The 20,351-nt window shown below is 39.0% G+C and overlaps 1 protein-coding gene across 2 annotated transcripts in view; it reads left to right on the forward strand.

Annotated features, from left to right (window-relative positions):
* The window catches only part of PDSS2 (decaprenyl diphosphate synthase subunit 2), a 277,971-nt gene that overhangs the window by 90,850 nt on the left and 166,770 nt on the right, over nt 1-20,351 (forward strand). For both annotated transcript variants that reach the window (XM_039467791.2, XM_074397652.1), the window contains exon 2: nt 12,070-12,204. In XM_039467791.2, coding sequence (XP_039323725.1) covers nt 12,070-12,204 — 135 coding nt within the window. The remainder of the gene's footprint in view (nt 1-12,069; nt 12,205-20,351) is intronic.

Consider the following 20,351-nt stretch of genomic DNA (forward strand, 5'->3'; position numbering starts at 1 on the left):
TACTCAGGGCTTCCCATGGTCCTGTGTTCATGAGCTGCCAACCCTCTGTTCTGTGCTGCCTGGGAGCCTTGTTGAACATGCCTGTAAGGAGGAGCCTGCACCCCTCTGCTGGTCCAGCTCTGTCAATACACTAGACCTATAAGCAAGAGGAAATTCAAGGAAATGTTCAGGAGAAAAATATTTTTTTTAATGTTTCACACTTTTTACCTATAAGGCATTTTTAAAACTCTAATTCTATTTATTGTTCTTTTTTACTTTTCATATTTTAATGCTGCTGTGATCATTATCTTTCCAATTTGGGGAAACATGGGCTTTAAAGATAGACACCTGAATTGGACCCCAGGTCTCTCACTTATTGGATATATGTTAATTTTAGGCAGGTTGTGTTACTAATTATTAAATAAGTATTTATTAAATGTCCTGTGTGCCACCCACTATTCCAAGCACCAGAGATACAACTGTAGACAAGTAAATATGCTATAACATGATTATTATATTCTAGTCAAGGAGGAGTAACCAAAATAAATGATATACTCTAAATATGTAGTTTATCAAATGATAACAGATATGGAAAAAAAGAAATTATTCTTATAAGCCTCAGTATCCTGATCAACAAAATGGGGCCAAGCCCCACCTCACAGGATGGTTGTCAGGTTAGATGAGATGGCACATGAGAAAGCTTGAGGATACCATGGTAAATGAGAGTTTGCCCCTGCAGCTTCCTGGCAATTTGGTAAATGAGAGATTTCTTCCTGCTAGGATAGGCAAATGTTATTGTTCTCTGAGGCTTAATTGGCTAGAATAACCTGTATGTAATTTATTCCAAGTGCATATCTCTTCATTCACTAGGTGCCATTCTATTCATTAAGTGCCATGTAAATGTAACTTTTAAAAATCAAATTATATTTCTCTATGGACATACATAATTTGAGAGCTGCGACTTTTATAGTAATCCTCTTTACTAGCTCTGTTGGTGGCCATTGTAAATATCTGTAAGGCCTTAATGTTAATTGGGTGGCATATTTGTGCTTATGAGAGCTAATAGGTTTTAACTTAGCCAGCCAGTATGGAATCTTTTCTCTGATGGAAATTTTTCTGTGAAAGATGAACATATGAAATGTGTGTTGCGCCATCCCTGTTACTTCTGATTTCCTCATGTCTTGGTCTCCTCTACCTTGAATTCAGTTTTGATTCTGGAAAAATAAACAAGATTTTCCTAAAAATTTTGAACTTCTGAACCATCATGTTGCATTAATACGGTTTTACATTTGGAATGTTTTTCCATTCACTTTGAAACATATTTTTCCTGCTAAAAATCAATGATGTATTTCACTTTACTCTCCTCCTCACCCCTAATTTGCCCTTGAATCTGTTACTCTGTATAGTATTTCATCATTTTCTCCTAACTTCCTGATTTTTACTGGCTTCGTCCATCTGCTGTTGTTATTTTTTACATTTGGCTTTAGCCTCTTCATAATATGTTAAATAATTATCAGTTGAATGATCATCTACCTTTTTATCTCTTTCAACTTGTTCAAGTACAAATATTCTAATTTTCGCACAACTGATTTGACTCCATTATTAGCTAATAGGACTGACACTTCATACACTAAATAATCACTACTTACATTGAAACATTTTTTGATAAAAACATGCCTACATACTATAGATGAGTAAAACCATAAAAAAATTATAGACTATTAAAGTGAGCAATTCTCTTGCATTTGAATGGCAGATTCTACTGAAATTGGAAGAAGTTGAGGAAAGGACTGAGTACTAAGGGAATACTCATTCACGTTCTGTTTATTCTCTACATAGATGGACTGTGGTAGTGGGAGGTGTAATTCACAGCACATTAGCTCTTAGCCAGCGTCACTGCTTGAGTGGTGGTGTGAATTTCGTGTGCTGTGTAGTGTAATGATGCCTGTATTGCTACACTCAATTTTTCTACCCCCTTGCTTCAACACTAAATTGATTTTTTAAATGTGAACCGAAGGGGCCTAGATGTAAAAATTATTGTATGAGATCATTTTGAGAGTTTTCAGTGTGACCAGATATTACTTTTTAAATGGGCCTATTTTATTCCATTAGTATTTTTAAATATTTAATCATTTCAGCGGAGAAATCTTTGTTGTTGTTTTTCCATTGGTATAATTCCAGGGTGACTAGCCACATCTTGCTGCAAACACGATTGATCATGACATTTTATGCATCTTTTTAATTTCAGTTATATTTCAGTATATAACTGGTGGTCAGTAACCATTTCTGGAAAGCTGGCTTGATTTCCTCCCTGCTCAACAATCCCTGTACCCTACCCCCATTCTACTTTCTCTTCTCTCTCCCTTCCTTTTCTTCCAGGCACTTGTCTTCTGCCACATGCCCATCAAACCTAATTGCAGCTTCGGGAGGGCTTTGGTGAGACAGTTCCTTCGCCCTGCTGTCCCTCGAGGATTTAATGCAGGTGGGATGCGTGTGTGGCCCTCGAGCCATGTCAATGGCTGCCACAGCTACTGGATTCTAAAGGCTGGTCACCTCAGGCCCTAAAGTTGTTTCAAGTCTAGGACAGTTTAGTCTTGGAATAGAAATGGCAGTAATAATACATTTTGGGTCATTTTGTCAATGAAAATTAACCTCCAGTTCTTTTGCTAATTTTATATAAAAATCTGACATGCAGACTATTTTTAGTCTCTCTAAAATTACAGTGCTTTAAAAAAACAATTTTCATGAATGTTAATTTTTTTATTTTATAACTGAGTAATATTGCTGTCATTGAATTGCTAATTATATTTATGTTTTTAACATAATTTCATTGATACCATTAAAACTTTGGCCCTGTGTCTAAATCTCAGAGAAATTAAAAGTGAAGTATTAGGACCCAAAAGGGTCCCTATAACATAGGTCTCTAGGATTCATTAAATGTCGCTTAATGTTTTTTTCTTCAAATTAGAAACACAACTGCAATATAGTAAGTAATTTGTCTTCTTAGAATTCTGTTGTTTTTAAAATAAAGAGTTTTTTTTTCCCCAGACTTAAAAAGAGATCTGTGCGCTTATGTGCAACTTAAGAAACAGATCACCCTTAATCAAGAAATTCATTAGTTAACACTTGTTACTATATTTGGTAGTATTTTCTTCTTATCCTGTTTTTCTTTCCATTTTTAAACACTATTTCAAGCACACAAAAAAATACAAGAATATTTTGTGTATTGAACACCTATACAATGACACCAGGTTTAAAATGTTAACCTTTTGCCATACTTATTTCTAGTTTTTGTTTTTGGCCCTGTTGAGATGTATATATATATATATGCATATTTTGAAACATAATTGAGATCATCTGATGTATACAGTTTTCCATTCTTTTATTTAACATTTTTAATATTTTTCTCATGTCATTTAATAAATGTTAATGTTTTGTTGCAATGCTAAATTTGTGCTACTTTATGGACAGATTTTCTGCTTTTAAAAAGTAATGATTTTGTTTCTGTTTAATTTTGTATTACGTTTTCAGTTCTTTTAAAACTGAACACTATTCAGTTTTAACAAACACTGTTAAAATGCTATTATTGTTAAAACACAAAACACTATTTTAAAAAACCTGCAGTTGCACCTTATTAGTGGGTCACAAATCAATTTAGCAGGTTGCAGTCATCATTTTAAAAAGGAATAGAAAAGATTAGAGTATTCCTGTAGTTCTTTGGCAGAAACTGTGCACATTATAGTCAATTCTTTTGTTTCAGTTTTCTGTATCTAAATTTAAAAATTTTAGGAGTTACAGTCAATAGCATTAATAGGAATATTATCAATCAACCCATTTCATATATGTTAGAATTTGACATCCATCTTTTGTGCTTACATTTTCTGGTTATACATAATGGAACTGGATTTATGGAAAGTGGGGTAATAAAATAGTAAGGCCTGGTACAGTGGCTCACACCTGTAATCCCAGCACTTTGGAAGGCCAAAGCAGGAGGATCACTTGAGCCCAGACGCTTGAGACCAGGCTGGGCGACATTCCCATCTCCATTAAAAAAGAAAATAAATTAGACAGGTGCGGTGGCTCACGCCTGTAATCCCAGCACTTTGCGGAGCTGAGGTGGGTGGATTGCCTGAGGTCAGGTGTTCAAGACCAGGCTGGCCAACATGGTGAAATCCCATCTCTACTAAAAATACAAAAAAATTAGCTAGGTGTGGTGGTGCACACCTGTAACCCCAGCTACTTGGGAGGCCGAGGCAGGAGAATTGCTTGAACCTAGGAGGTGAAGGTTGCAGTGAGCAGAGATCACGCCACTGTACTCCAGCCTGGGTGACAGAGACTCCATCTCAGAAAAAAAAAAAAAAAAGAAATTTAAAAAAATAATAAAATCGTACAGCACACTGTCTCTAGATTTTAACATTGAAAGGAATTCCTTGCCTTCAAGGTGATTTTTTCCCACTCAGTTTTACTTTGGGGTATTTTGAGCTTACTGAAGGATGATGGTCCCTTGGTGGTGGTGAAGTTGTTTCCTTAATATTTAATTATAAATTTATCAAAATAGTATAATTTAGATTGCTGATAGAAATTAGAATTTGAACTCTTACTCATAAATACCAAAATTTTTCTTTTATGCCCCAATTCTGTCTTTCCACCTCAACTCTGTCTGGAAGTGCCCTTATCTTCCATTCGGAGTGAGGGTAGTTTTCTTTCACAAGCACTGATGCAGCCGTCAATTTAGTCAGTTCTCCTAAATGAAGAAACAAAATACATAAATATTTATATTAACTATATATTTAATATGTTAAGTTTTCTCTAAAACTTAAATAGACCCCTTTGATGTGGCATACTTTTTATATACAGTAATTTTTAAATACAGCTTTAACAAATCTCAGCATGGTTTTTAGGATGTGTTGGGGCTTTTCTTGTGTGCGCCTGTCACTTTTAAAGAACTTACTATGATTTAGGAAAAGGAACTCAAGAGGAAGAGGAACCAGTCAGAGCTGAATGGTTGGATGTGGCAATGGATAACAGAAGGAGAAATGAGGAAAGTTGAGAATAAAAGTTTGGGGAGAGATGTAAGATGGAGAGTTGGCTGCCCTACTCCTTGAAGCTGTTCATTCGCTTATCTATTTTATTTTATTTTATCTTATAACTATTCTGTGTCATTTGCTCTGCTGGGCACAGGGCATTCAAAGAGGCCTGCTTTGCCTTCAGGGGTTTCACAACCTTACCCGGGAGTCCTGAGAACAAATAATTAAGGCCTCAAACCATAAGTGAGCCAAATTATGTTTAAATCTTGGCACCTCCATTACTAATTGACTGTAGTGAGTAGTAATTATTGAACTTTTTTGAGCCTCCATGCTAATTTTTCTCATTTGTAAAGGGATATTGATAGTTACCTTGCATGGTTTTTGTGAGATTTAGAGCATATGCATGTAAAACAGCAGATGCATGGCATTATAGTATGTTACAGTTCTTGTTTATATTGTTACCATTTTTATTACTCAGTGTGTTAAGTGCCAAACTAGAGGTTTATAGTCAGTACATAAAAGCCCATGGAAGAAGCTTACAACTACTAGCCCTGGTTTCTGAACATTGCACCATTGTAGTTCTCTGCCTCCATTGTGCATCTGTGTGCATACTTCGTTATTCACGTCTGTGGAGGCCTTTTACTTGTTTGTAGATAGAATGTATTTCTTCATGTTGGTTATCTCTTTCCTTCAAGCGTAGGAATTCTCCAAGATTCCCTTCTCTTCCCCCTAAAAGCTTATCTGTCAATTCCTACTGCTTCAGCCATCACTTCTGTGAAGATGCTTCCTAACTCTATAGGCACAGCATTTCCAGATGCCTGCTGGGCATCTCCATCTGGAAGTCCTTCTTGCATTCGAAGTTAACATGTCCAAAACTGAACTCATTAATTCCTCATTAGTTGTCCTCCCTCTTTCCAATCCCTACTAATGGTAGCATTATCACCTCCAGCAAACAGGTTGGAATCTTCCATTCATCCCTTACCTCTCCTTTGCTTTCTGATCTCTCCCCGATGTCTCTGTCATCCCATCAGTTGCCCACACTAGCCTTTTCCACCTCCATGCTACTGCTGTCATTCAGCTTTTCTTCCCCATCCCTATTGCCACTACCCTAATTTAGACCCTCATTATCTCCCACCTGGTCTACTGGAAGAGGCTCCTCCTAACTAATCTTCCTTCTCCTTTCCACTGTATGCAACACAACGCCTCCCAGAGTAACAGGATTGCCCAGAGTAACAGTTTTAGTCTTTAGCTCTAATTACATTTCTCCCTTGCAGACAAACCACTCATGCCTCCAGATTTCCCGGAGGACTAAGTCCAGACTCTAGACCTGACTTTCAAGGCCCTTCACTCTTTAGGTTGTCTGTTTTCCTGGACTTGTTTTACCTTCACACATTGCCCAAATGGATAGCCCCATAGCTCCTGAAGCGGTTCTGTGTTCTTCTACCTTCTTGTCACTGCTTATCTGTTTCTTGCTCCTAATACCCTTCTTTCTATTCCCACAATTTCATTCCCATCCCCTCTCCTGCTTCTGCTCCCGACTCGGAAATTTGACCATCTTTCAGGCTCAATCTGAATTCTGCCTCTACTGTGAGGGACACTCCTAGCAAGTAGCTGTGTATTGATAGCTGCTTGTAACTTTTCTGTCTTTGTTATCTGTTCCTTGTATTATTCAATTTAACCATATTTTGAATCTACTAGTATACTCTTATCTTGCAGCTCTTATTTCTTTGTATACCCTTCATATGTGTTGACATGGAATTTAAGAGGTTAAATAGAAAAGAACCCTAGTGGTGGTTTGAAGATCTGAGATACTTACAGGATTGGGTGAAGGAAGATAAATTTGTAAGTAGCTGTGGAAGGTTATGATGTAATGAGAACTGAGTCAGCCATCTAAAGTACAATATGATAAGACAGCTAACTTACCCAAAGTTTTACCTACTCAATCCTTATTTCCATGAAATTGCTTAGCTTTTAGAATATTAGGGTTTACTCTTCATTCATCATAGGTCTAGAGAAGAATTTTAAAGGAGGCCAACATCTCCCCCGCCTAAAATTCAACTTACATTTTTAGACTAATATTATTTAAAATTAGTGATGTGCCTATATTAGCTAATTTTCCAGGACTGTGTAGTATTGGACATCTATTTAAGTTGAATTGAAATACTATTTTATTCAAACTTGAGCTGAATATTATCTCAAGTTTGTCCCTCAAGTTACCCTCTTTTTTTAAATTGACTATTAAAACGAAAGCCTCCTAATTGGATTCCTCATACTCCCTTGGCTTCCTCCTCTCTTGTCTACCCCAGCCATTTTCTACACTGATGATAAAGGGTTTGGTTTTATTTTCTGAAATATCTGATTGTGTCACTGGCTGTTTAATAAAACACTGCAGTGCCTTTGCATTGCTCTTTGGATAAAGAGCAAACCTCTTACGACCTGTTCATCTGGGTGGTGTAGTTCCTGTCTTCCACCAGTTTCATTTCATACAATGCTCCCAGCCTTGCATATGCCCCTCTTTGTACTGTGAATATACTCCCCTTACCTATTTTCTCCCCACACCCCTCTTTTCTTCCTTTGGATATCAACTCAGTCATCACTTCCTCAAGGAAGACTGACTTTCCTGACAAAGTAACTTCTCCTATTCTAAGCTCTCCTGGCACGCTTCCTCTTTTTCCCTTGTAGCATCTATTACTAGTGTAGATTTACGGTTCCTCATGATTCTTTTGTTATTACCAGTCTCTTTCATTAGATCGTAAGCTCTTCAAGCTCCGTGTTTGGTTCTGCTCACCATTGCATCTATTGATATATAGAAGGTATCCAGTCTTATTAATTGAATAAACAAATGATGTTTTTGATCACTAGCTTCAAAAACCCAATTCTATAGAGCTCTAATGATAAAGATTATAAAATACTAAATATCGCTTTCATGTATGACACTTTAATGACCAGACAAGGCTATTTCAATTTTTGCACATATTGTGGAGTATTAGATAATTAAATGTAGTAAAGTGAGACCATATAGAATCACAGAGTAAGAAAACAACCTCAGATGTCACATATTCCAGGCTTCTCTCTAATGTGTTACATTGGAGTCCATACAGCTTCTTAAACATCTGTAGTAGCAAGCAGCTCAGCATTATCAGAGGTTGCTTTTTTTTATTTCTTTATGTTGAGCCAAAATTGGCTTGCTGTAGTTTCTGCCCATTAGCATCAGCCTCTTAATACTTATGGCCCAGCTCAGTACCCTGTAATCCCAGCATTTTGGGAGGCCAGGCCAGAAGATCACTTGAGGCCAAAAGTTCGAAAGTAGCCTGGTCAACATAGCAGGACCCTGTCTCTAAAAGAAAAAAAAAATTAATACTTACTAGATCTAGCTCCTCTCCACAGGGAGCCCTTTTAAAGGAACAGACAACTCTCCTGTGCCCCTCCAGCTTTATTTCCTTCCTTTACGTACTGTGTTCCTGCCGTATTGGTTCTAGAAACTGTGTCCTGCTCTCTTTCCTTCCGACTTCCACACATATTGTTTCTGTCTTCAGAACAGTTTTCCGCCCCTGCCCCAGATTCCTAGGCTACTTCCTCCTCATCCTTTAGATCTCATGGAAGTCTCTTTGACATCCCTGAATTGTGTTAGTTCCTTCTTTTGTGTGCTCCCACAGCCCTTATTCATCCCCTAAAACAGTTCATGCCTCATTTTATTGTGATTTTTTAAATTAATTAATTAATTTATTTTTATTTTTATTTTTTTTTTTTTGAGACAGAGTGTTGCTCTGTCACCCAGGCTGGAGTTGCAATGGCACAATCTCGGCTCACTGCAACATCTGCCTCCCTTGTTCAAGTGATTCTCCTGCCTCAGCCTCCTAAGAAGCTGGGATTACAGGAAACCTCCACCACACCTGTCTAATTTTTGTATTTTTAGTAGAGACGGAGTTTCGCCATGTGGCCAGGCTGGTCTTGAACTCCTGACCTTGTGATCCGCCCACCTAAGCCTCCCAGAGTACTGAGATGACAGGTGTGAGCCACTGCGCCTGGCCTTTATTGTGATTTTTAAATCCAGACTAATTATCTACAAGAAGGGAGACCACATTTTACCAGTACTCCTCAGCATATTCTCCACTGTCTGCTTAGCACCAAGCCTGGCATGTAGTGCGCATTTGACTGAATAAGTCTGAGAACATCAACTGTACCATTTTCTAAGCTAGCATTCATAGATGTGCCAGTATGTGATTTCACCATTTTCTGGTTTATGCTACAGCTTGTCAGGGTTCCTTAAGAGAAGCACTGAGAAAAAATTAGAGTGTTTCAGATAAAATATGACCTGGGCTACATGAAACATTATTTCTGTAAGTTTAAAATATGGGTTTGTTTTTTTTTCCCTTAGGAGCAAAATTTCATATTCTTTTGGTAGTGAGCTAATTTTTGAGCTGTAGGCATTATCTGCTTATATCAGTACTGTTTTTTTAAGAGTGTTAATGAAGTAAATGTAAAGAAATGGTGTTTTGGAAATAGTTATTTAATTTACTCAAGCTGTTAGTCTATCCTCCAGATTGTTAACCACTGACTTATGTGAAAATTAATGGCCAGAAGGTATTTTTTAATTTTTGTCACCTAGTTCATTACAGCTTCTTTTCCTGACCTTTTTAGTAATGCATTCTAAAAGGGGTGTTTCAATATTATCACTGAGATAATGATAATAATGATTAGGGAGGGGGAAGAATTATTTAACTTTTGTTACTTGGGGAGGTAGAAAAGTAAATAACATACGAGATTATATATGCCAGTAGAGTTGGGAAGACTTTTTCAGAGTTACAAAGAGAAACAGAGTAGAAGAAAGAAAATATAGGAGTTGAGAAAAAAATAGATCACAAAAAAGTAACAAGGAAAGAAAATGTAATTTGCTGATTACTTGATCACTGACCATGTGCTTCCACAGTGTTATGTACTTGACCTATGTTGTGTCTTCCATACAATGACTATGAAAAGTAGACATTGTTACCCTCATTTTATAGAAGAGGTCCTAGCCTTAGAGTCACACACACAGCTAGTGTATAACAGAAGACTTTTTCAGACCTAGGCTTGTCTGGTTCTAAAGCCAACTGTTCTAATTTGATGTAACAAATCGTCTTGTACAAAGGAAGCAGATGGAGCATCACTACATAGCATAATGTTCAAAAGTATATGTAGACTCTAGAGCCTATTGGCCTGGGATCAAATCCTGGCTCTGTCATGGTTCTGCTACCTACCAGGTATGGTACCTTACACAAGTTATTTGATCTCTCTGTGTGCCTCATTCCCCATCTGTAAAATCAGGATAACTGTAGTCCCTTCCTCTTAAGAGTTGTGAATTAATTTAGTTAATATATAGTAAAACGTGTAGAACAGTTTCCGATATATAGAAAGCAATATACAAAGCACAATATAAGTGTTTGCTGCTGCTATTATTATTATTGGGGGGTGTGTGGGTATCGTATGTGAAAAGTCCTATCTCTGAGAAGTTTGAAGATGTTGTTAAAACTGTTGTCAGAGCTGTTGTATCAGTGTGATTTGGTCAGTCTTTTCTCAAGGTTTGCCTCTTAGAGTTTTTGGTGTATCATATTTTCATCCTGACCAGGCCCCAGACACACACACACACACACACGCACACACACGCCTCTTTGGTGTATCATTTTCATCCTGACCAGGCCCGAGACACACACACACACACACACACACACACACGTCTCTTAGAGTTCTTGGTGTATTATATCCTTCATCCCTGACCAGACCCAGTCCCCACCCCCCGCACTACCCTGTGACCAACACCTCTTCCTCTTTTTCTTTTCTAGAATTGAAAGCCAATTCAGACCTTCTCTTTAATATTATTATAAAAGAAAGGAAGAATAAAGATTGACTATAGGTAATGCATAAATAAGAATCTAGTTGTAATTCAAAGCCAAAAAATTTTTTAAAAAGCTCTTATTTTACATTTTTGTGTTCCCTAATAGGATGCCTCCCAACCTCCTTGAAATTCAGGTTCATAGGATTTAAACAGATTGTTATATGACAGTAAAGAGTTTGGGACATTTCTAATGATTATTTGTTTCTGTTGTGATGTAACTGTATTACTTTAACTTCCTTTTCCTAGGAAATTAGAATTTCTTTTTTAAAATCAGTTAAAACCGTTCTAACTTGCTGAAGATTGCCTACTTGGTTAAGGACAAAATATAAGCAGAGAAAGCTATAGATGTTACTTTGCAGAGAACCTAATGATTTGTCTTATTTTGAAACGAATGCAGGGTAAAAAGGGGCCCTTTTAAAAATATCTGTTTGGAGGCTTTAGGGGCAAAGCAGCCTTGGTATCCCCCCCAACTCTGGGCTCAAACGATTCTCCCACATCAGCTTCCTGAGTAGCCAAGACTATAGGCACGTGCCACAATGCCTGGCTGCTTTTTCTATTTTTTTGTATAAATGGGGTTTCGCCATCTTGTCCGGGCTGGTCTCGAGCTCCTAGGCTCATCTGACCGCCTTGGCCTCCCAAAGCGCTGGAATTACAGGTGTGAGCCACTGCATCCAGCGAAATTGTTACTTTTAAAACTAGCCATGGGCTGGGCATGGTGGCTTATGCCTATAATCCCAGCACTTTGGGAGGCTAAGGCAGAAAGATTGCTTGTGTCTAGGAGTTCAAGACCAGCCTGGGCAACATAGCAAGACTCTGTCTCTACAATTTTTTTTTTAATTAGCTGAGCATGGTGGTGCATGCCTATAATTCCAGTTGCTAGGGAGACTGAAGTGAGAGGAACGCTTAGGCCCAGGAGGTCAAGGCTGCAATGGGATGAGATTGTGCCACTGCACTCAGCCTGGGTGACAGAACAAAACCCTGTCTCAAAAACAACAACCCAGCCATAGATTTCTCTTACTGTTTCCTGAACTCGTGGCATCCTCACATTAATTTTACCCCTGGCTCTATTTCTTTTCAGTAAGTCTCATTGTCCAGTTTTAGAAGTGTGGGCATCATTGTAGCAGTTTTCTAAGTTATGATTATCCTGTGAGGGTATATTAATCCTCTTCCTTCTTTACGTTTTGGCAGGGGGCTTGTACATGACAGCCAGAATAGCCTACAGCTAAGGGGCTTGGTGGTGCTCCTTATCTCTAAAGCAGCTGGGCCCAGCAGCGGCAACGCTTCATGTCAGAACTATGACATGGTCAGTGGGATCTACTCATGGTAAGAAGAATTTATTAGTCTTTTGATATTGCTCTCTACATTGTGTTTTCTGTTACTGGACAAAAGCCAGTGGAAGTCGCTATTTAATTCTTTGTCATTCTCTGATTCAAAGATTAAAATATAAGGTTAAAAATAGATTTTTGTTCATAATAAGTGATAGTCTTGACCAACTCTACACATAACTGTGGTAAATTTCTTCATACATTTGTGTGACATACTTTCATTTCTACCTTGGGCATTTAAAATTTTCTAATCATCAGTTTTCTCTCCCCTTATTATGTATCATTGTGTCTCTGTAGAGACCTCTGTGTCACTTAGTTCAGGATTTGTGATTTTTCAATCTATTCAAAATGATACCTTGTTGGCCGGGCACAGTGGCTCACACCTGTAATTTTAGCACTTTGTGGGGCCAAGGCTGGTGGATCACTTGAGGCCAGGAGTTTGAGAACAGCCTGGACAGCATGGTGAGACCCTCCCCTCATCTCTACAAAAAAATTTAAAAATTAGCTGATTGTTGTTGTGTGTGCCTGTAGTCCCTGTTACTCAGGAGGCTAAAGCAGGAGAATTGCTTGAGCCCAGGAGGTTCAGTGGCACAATCATGGCTAGTAAGTTTAATTTGTTTAGTTCTTTTAGGTTACTAAGCATTTTTATGACAGCTATATCATTCTTACAATAATGCTAAAGTAAGAGTTGTTATCCTTATTTTACTCATGAAAACAGATTCAAAAATTTTGAGGCTTTTTCTGGTGACACAGCTGGTAATGGGGAGAATTGAAGCTCTAATTGTAGTCATCTTCCCTCCAAACCTCATGGTTGTTTTTTTATTCTTGATTCCATTCTGTCTTTTTAGTCCATTTCAAAACATATATAGTCGAGTTATAGATGAGACTAGCCATTGAATTAGTGTGTAAAGAAAAGTCATCTTCTTGTAAGTATATCTTTAAAAACTTTTAAATGGAAAACTCTTTGGCACATCTTTAGTATATCTACATCCTTCCCCAAAATCAGTATTGAATTAGAGCTCAAAAGTTTACCTTAGAGGCTGGATGTGGTGGGTCATGCCCATAATCCTAGCACTTTGGGAGGCTGAGGCAGATGGATAATGTGAGTCCAGGAGTTCAAGACCAGCTTGGGCAACATGCAGCAACCCTATCTCTACAAAAAATTAAAAAATTAGCCAGACATGGTGGTATATGCTTGTAGTCTCAGCAATTCAGGAGGCTGAGGTGGGAGGATCGCTTGAGCCTTGGAGGCAGAGGTTGCAGTGAGTTGAGATTGTGCCATTGCATTCCAGCCTGGGCGAAAGAACGAGACCCTGTCTCAAACAAACAAACAAACAAACAAGTTTACCTTATAAATTTTGTAGAAAACTCTTGGCTAATTTTAGTTGAGATAACTAGAGAAAGTATATAAAAATTTAGATGAGTGCTAATTACCTGTTAGTCCCTGGAAAGCAAATGAACCTCACATTGCCTTGTGTCGCATGTACCTCTGTTTTCTGTTAGGAATTCTACTGATTTTTAGTTTGCTGACTTTGACCCTTTCTTATTAGTCATCTGCCTGTAATTTGGATAACCACACATACAGATAATGAGCCCTGCTATGTTTTATTACCTCTAATCCTAAAATAATCCTTGCAGATATTGCTTGATACATAGATACATAGTAAATGTTCAGTAAATATTTGTTACTTCAGTAAATTATTCCCATTTTACAGAAGAGATTGCTAATAATCAAGCTAAGACCAATCTGAAATCGTTCAGCTAGAAAGTGATAGAATTGGGATTGAAATCCCATTTTTATCTCAAAGTGTATACACTTTCTACTCAGCAGGGGCAATTAATCTGTATGCACATGGTGCACTGTGATTTCTAAATTCTTATCCAGCCTCTGGGAAACAATTGCATTGCTTTTGGTCCTTCACATAACATGTTGGTAGATGATCATTGTAATCCAAGCAATTTGACTAAAAGAACTTTGGAAAAGAGTAGGGGTACACTGTGAACATGAAACCTTTCCAAATAACGTAAATGGGCTTTATACTCAAGTGTATAGAATCCACAATTACATGTAGGAAATAATCCTGGCATATAAATCCAGGCTATTTTCTATAATCAAACTTCATCTAGTAAGTCATTGGGGTATTTGGGTGTTTTACACACTTGTTAATGTGAAAAAGTAATTTGGTATAGTACTATGAGAAACCATTAATTTGTTTCTCTACCCCTGAAGTCATTTGTTTAGCTTTTGCTTCCTTAATTGTTCAAGTGTAACTTTTGCTGGAGGCTGGTATCTGTAATGCCACAGTGAATTATTTAACATTTGAGAGAAATACTGATTTGGGAGCTTTTTAATTCACCTTCAGACTGCTAGGATTTACATTGTGGTATTTTTTCTCTCATAAACTTGACTTTGATATCAGATAATGGGACCTGAGTAAATTACCTGAATGACCAAATGGGAATGAGGTGATCTCTTTTGTTTGGCCTAAGGATATAACTGGTGCTTCTGGATACGTCTAGTGAACTAATCATTTAACAGCCAGGAGAGGCAGAATTTAGGCTAAAATGTAACAACTACATTTTGAAAAACAGGCAAGAAAGCCACATTTATAAAAATGAACCATAAATATTCACCATAGCCTTTTGCCAACAGGCCTATGGGCGTTAGGTTTGTACCACTAACCTTGGCTTTTTAAAAAATTGGTTGCAAAGCTAGTCAAAAAAGTATTACCAAATTTACAAGTATCCCTACCCACAATCAAGAAAATGTTTACAATTTCCCGTTCTGTTAGTGATAGCATATTTTTATTTTGTATACAAAAGATAGTTTATTACAAGATATAATGCATAATCTTAAAAAGTATGTATTTTTCTCGTGATATGATTATTAAGTTTACAGAAATTCACATGAATATTTTGGCTGATGGTTCCGCTTTCTCGGTTGTTTTATCAAGAACTGACTCAGCCGGGCGCGGTGGCTCACGCCTGTAATCCCAGCACTTTGGGAGGCCGAGGCGGGTGGATCATGAGGTCGAGAGATCGAGACCATCCTGGTCAACATGGTGAAACCCCGTCTCTACTAAAAATACAAAAAATTAGCTGGGCATGGTGGCACGTGCCTGTAATCCCAGCTACTCAGGAGGCTGAGGCAGGAGAATTGCCTGAACCCAGGAGGCGGAGGTTGCGGTGAGCCGAGATCGCGCCATTGCACTCCAGCCTGGGCAACAAGAGCGAAACTCCGTCTCAAAGAAAAAAAAAAAAAAAAAAAAAAAAGAACTGACTCAATCTTTTCTTTTTTTTCTTTTTTTTTTTTGAGATGGAGTCTCGCAGTGTCACCTAGGCTGTAGTGCAGTGGCACAATCTCGGCTCACTGCCATCTCCACCTTCTGGGTTCAAGCAATTCTCCTGCCTCAGCCTCCCGAGGAGCTGGGACTACAGGCATGCGCCACCATATCCCGCTCATTTTTTTGTATTTTTAGTAGAGACGGGGTTTCACTATGTTGGCCAGGATGGTCTCAATCTCCTGACCTAGTGATCCATCCGCCTCGGCCTCCCAAAGTGTTGGGATTACGGGTGTGAGCCACTGCACCCAGCCCAATCTTTTGTAACTAGTAGTTAAAAAACAGACCACAGACTGAACATATTTACACTCTACTTTCATTTTCTCAAGTTTCCCAGCACCTTAACGGGTAGAGGAGACTGAAGCAAATATGCCAAAGGCGTTTTCTTCTTGAGTACCCAATAGACTACATTTCTCAGCTTCCCGCACAGTTGGCTGGCCATGTGACTGAGATCTAGCCAATGGAGTGTGAGCAGAAGTGATATTTACTATTTCCTGGCCATAAAAATGTTGCATTTGTAATACTCCTTAAGCAGATGATCTGGGAAGTGACCCATTCAAGATGAAAGTTGCCTGCATCCCTGAATTACTCTTGAAGGAGAGCCACCTGCCCATCAGGACTATCCATACAGACTGGATGTATGAGAAGAGAAGAAAAATCCATTTATTAAGCCACTTAAATTTTAGGGTTTATCTGTTGACAGCAGCACATGTTTCCTTTTTCCTTTTTTTTTTTTTTGTTTTTTTGTTTTTTTGAGACAGAGTCTCGCCCTGTCACCCAGGCTGGAGTGAAGTGGCACAGTCTCGGCTCACTTGTAGCCACCGCCTTCCAGGTTCAAGCAATTCTTCTGCCTCAGCCTCCCAAGTAGCCAGGATTACGGGTGGCAGGTGCCACCATGCCCCGCTTCTATACCCTACAAAGACATAGAGTGTAGAAGTACCTAGCAGGGCCTAAAACAGTACCAGCATTGTAATTAATAGGTACTCATGACGTAACTGTTACATAATTGTATGAATTTATGGAAAAGAGACTAGCTTCATTACGTATGTAGGTGCTATGGATTAAATTTTATCCTCCCAAAATTCATGTGTTGAAGTCCTAACCCCTGATATCTCACAATGTGATCTTATTAGGAGAGGATTTTTATAGAGCTAATCAAGTCAAAATTAAGTCATTAGAATGAGCCCTAATTCAATGTAACTGGCATCCTTATAAAAAGGGGAAATTTGGACACAGATATGCACATACAGGGAGAATGCCCTGTGAACTGAAGACAGCCATCTACAAGCCAAGGAGAGAGGCCTCACGGCCCTAGAAACTCATATATGAGAAGTAGGGAATGAAGATGAGGTGGAAAGGAAAGGTGAAGTCAGGTTGTGAACGGCCTGACGAATTAGGGTGATATCCTGAAGAAACCGTGGGGTGTTCAAGAGGCAGCAGAGTAGACTTGAAATCTGGAAGCTCACTGCACCACCTACTAGCCACACCTCAGTGTGGACTTCACAGAATGGTTTTCCGAATTAAGTAGAATAATGCATAGCATTGTAAGCATTCTGTAAGCGTTTGCTCTTATTTTTAGCTAGTATCACAAAGATGTTTAAGCAAAAGGGGTCATATTGATGTATCTATGCTATAAAACATAGTTAGCTGATACTTAGAAGGTGACCCTGAGAGGTGAGGTCCGAGATAGAGAGTCAGCCAGGGAATTATTGAAGTAGTCGAGGCAAGAGCTGAGAGGGAAAGCAGAAACTTGGAGAGGTGATAAACCCTAAAATTTAAGTGGCTTAACAAACAACTTGGAGTTGTTGTCCATAGCAAGCGGTTGCTTGCACAGAGGCACAGAGAGGTTACTTAACTTGTCTGGGGTCACACAGCTAGTAAGTGATGAAAACAAGGACTTAAACCCAGACAGTTTATAACCAAGCGGTTAAAAATTGGCTGAACCAGACTTGCACCTATTGGGTCCTCTGATTTCATGCCTTTTTCCTGTCAGCATTTACCAATTTCTCTTCCAGGGCTAGAGTTATAACTAGGTGTTCAGTGGGACAAAAGGTTCTGTGATCAAATAAGTGTGGGCATGCTAGGTTAAAGAGTTAAAAAGATTCCTTCATTTGAGAATTCTCAGGAGTTATGTGCGGATGGTATGTATCATGACTCTGCGATATTGTCATTTGACTACAGCACTTATTGACCCCTGTCCGTAGTAGCACATCTTGTGGAAAGCTGCAAAAGTTTGGTAAATGTTTCTCTATGTCAGCATGGCTATCTTTGAATCCTAATGAGAACTCTGTGAGGCAGAAATAAGTTTCAGGCTGGGCGCAGTGACTCACACCTGTAAACTCAACACTTTGGGAGGCCAAGGTTGGTGGATCATTTGAGGTCAGGAGTTCAAGACCAGCCTGGCCAACATGGTAAAACACCAGATGTACTCAAATTTAAAAATTAAAAAGAAATGACCTTTTCACCAATGAGAAAACTGAAACTCAGAAAGATGAAGTAACTTTCTGAGGTCCCACATAAGTAGCCAAGTAGAGGAAGAAATATGTTGTATTGGTTATAAATTGTCTGGGTTTAAGTCCTTCTTTTCATCACTTACTAGCTGTGTGACCCTAGACAAGTTAGGTAACCTCTCTGTGCCTCATATGTCTATTAGGTGGATTAAAAAAGTTAATATGGTCTGGGAGCAGTGGCTCACGCCTGTAATCCCAACACTTTGGGAGGCCGATGCAGACGGATCATGAGGTCAGGAAATCGACACCGTGCTGGCCAACAAGGTGAAACCCCATCTCTACTAAAAATACAAAAGTTAACTGGGTGTGATGGTGCGTGCCTGTAACCCCAGCTACTCAGGCTACTCAGAAGGCTGACGCAGAAGAATTGCCTGAACCCAGGAGTCAGAGGTTGCAGTGAGCTGAGATCGCACCACTGCACTCCAGCCTGGCAACAGTAAGATTCTGTCACACACACACACAAAAAAGTTAATACATCTAGAACTCTTGGAACAGTGCCTCGTACATAGAATATGCTTCACAAATGTAGTTTCTTATTGCCATTCCAGATCGCTGTCATACTGCTTCATGGCCTTACATTTCCCACTCCTTCAGAGTAGGCACTTAGCTTTGTATACCTTTATAGCTCACCAGTGCCTTGCTCATAGTATTCATTTAAATCTCTATCTGGATGACTGGATCTTCTGTATAACGTAAATGTTCTAGACTGAAACAGACATTTGAAACACATGTTTAACAGTGTAAGTTTTTTTTTTTTTTTTTTGAGATGGAGTTTCACTCTTGTCACCCAGACTGGAATGCAATAGCAGGATCTCAGCTCACTGCAACCTCTGCCTCCGGGATTCAAGAGATTCTTCTGCCTCAGCCTCCCGAGTAGCTGGGATTACGGGCGCATGCCACCATGCCTGGCTAATTTTTGTATTTTTAGTAGAGACAGGGTTTCACCATGTTGGTCAGGCTGGTCTCTAACTCCTGACCTCAAGTAACCTACCTGCCTCTGCCTCCCAAAGTGCTAGGATTACAGGCATGAGCCACCACACCCAGCCTAGTGTAAATCTTACAGAGTAGTTTAACACGGACTGTAACTTAAAGGGATGGCAGTTTATTATGTCCTTTGCAACCTGTAGTTCAGGATGTGAGCTATAATCAGACTCTAACTCACTCTTCATGAAACAATCTTAGTTTTTAACCTAGTTATTACACGAAGCAATATAATAGGATATTTAAAGAAGGAAAAGAAAAGTGTTAGTGGAATAGCACACACACACACACACACAAATACCAAAATACAGCACAACTTCTAAAAGGTGTTGCAGAATGTACAGGGAAATTTTTAAAGTCATATCAGAAGTTTATTTATTTTATTTTTCTTTCATATTTCAACCTGTTCCTTTTATTGCTACACTTTCTTTACCCACCTCTGTTGTCTGCAGCTTCCATTCTGGTATCTATGAGGCTTGAATTTTTACTGATAGGTTTTAGACTCTCCTGGGTTTGTGTTACCCTTAACTCCATTTCCTCTGAACAGCCGAGGGCAGAGAATATGCTGCTGCTGGGGGACAAGTGCAGTGATGGTGTTCCCACTGTTTCAGAAGTGCAGAGTAGGGACCCACTGGACCGCATCCAACTGCAAGACACACCTGCCAATCTGAGGGGAAAAAAAACCACTCAATTGAATTAAAAATTGGCAGTGTCCAGGGACGCACATACTCATTTATAAAAGTGTTGCCACCTTCTTCTTGCCCACCTTGCTCTCTCTCTAATCTGTTTGCTATAGAGATCAGTTCTGGTATAAGTAGAATATGCAAGAATGGAAAAAACATTAAATGAGTAATTGAATGAGAAGTAAAGTGATCGTTGGCATTTCCTCCTTTTAGATAGATGATCTATTTGCCAGTATACATAATGGATACTGACAAATTTTAAAGTATACCAATTCTGTTTGTAAAATGACTACTTTTTTTTTTTTGGGCAGAATCTCGCTCTGTCACTCAAAGTGCAGTGCAGTGATATGATCTCGGCTCACTGCAACCTCCGCCCCCCAGGTTCAAACGATTCTCCTGCCTCAGCCTCCCAAGTAGCTGGGATTATAGGTGTGCACCACCACACCTGGCTAATTTTTGTGTTTTTAGTAGAGACAGAGTTTCACCATGTTGGCCAGGCTGGTCTTGATCTCCTGGCCTCAAGCAATTCGCTCTCCTTGGCCTCCCAAAGTGCTGGGATTATAGGCCTGAGCCACTGCGCCCAGTCAAAACAACTACTTTTATCTTATTACCTATGTTACTTCTGGGTGG

Source organism: Saimiri boliviensis, chromosome 4 (genome assembly GCF_048565385.1).
Source record: "Saimiri boliviensis isolate mSaiBol1 chromosome 4, mSaiBol1.pri, whole genome shotgun sequence".
Classification (NCBI taxonomy): domain Eukaryota; kingdom Metazoa; phylum Chordata; class Mammalia; order Primates; family Cebidae; genus Saimiri; species Saimiri boliviensis.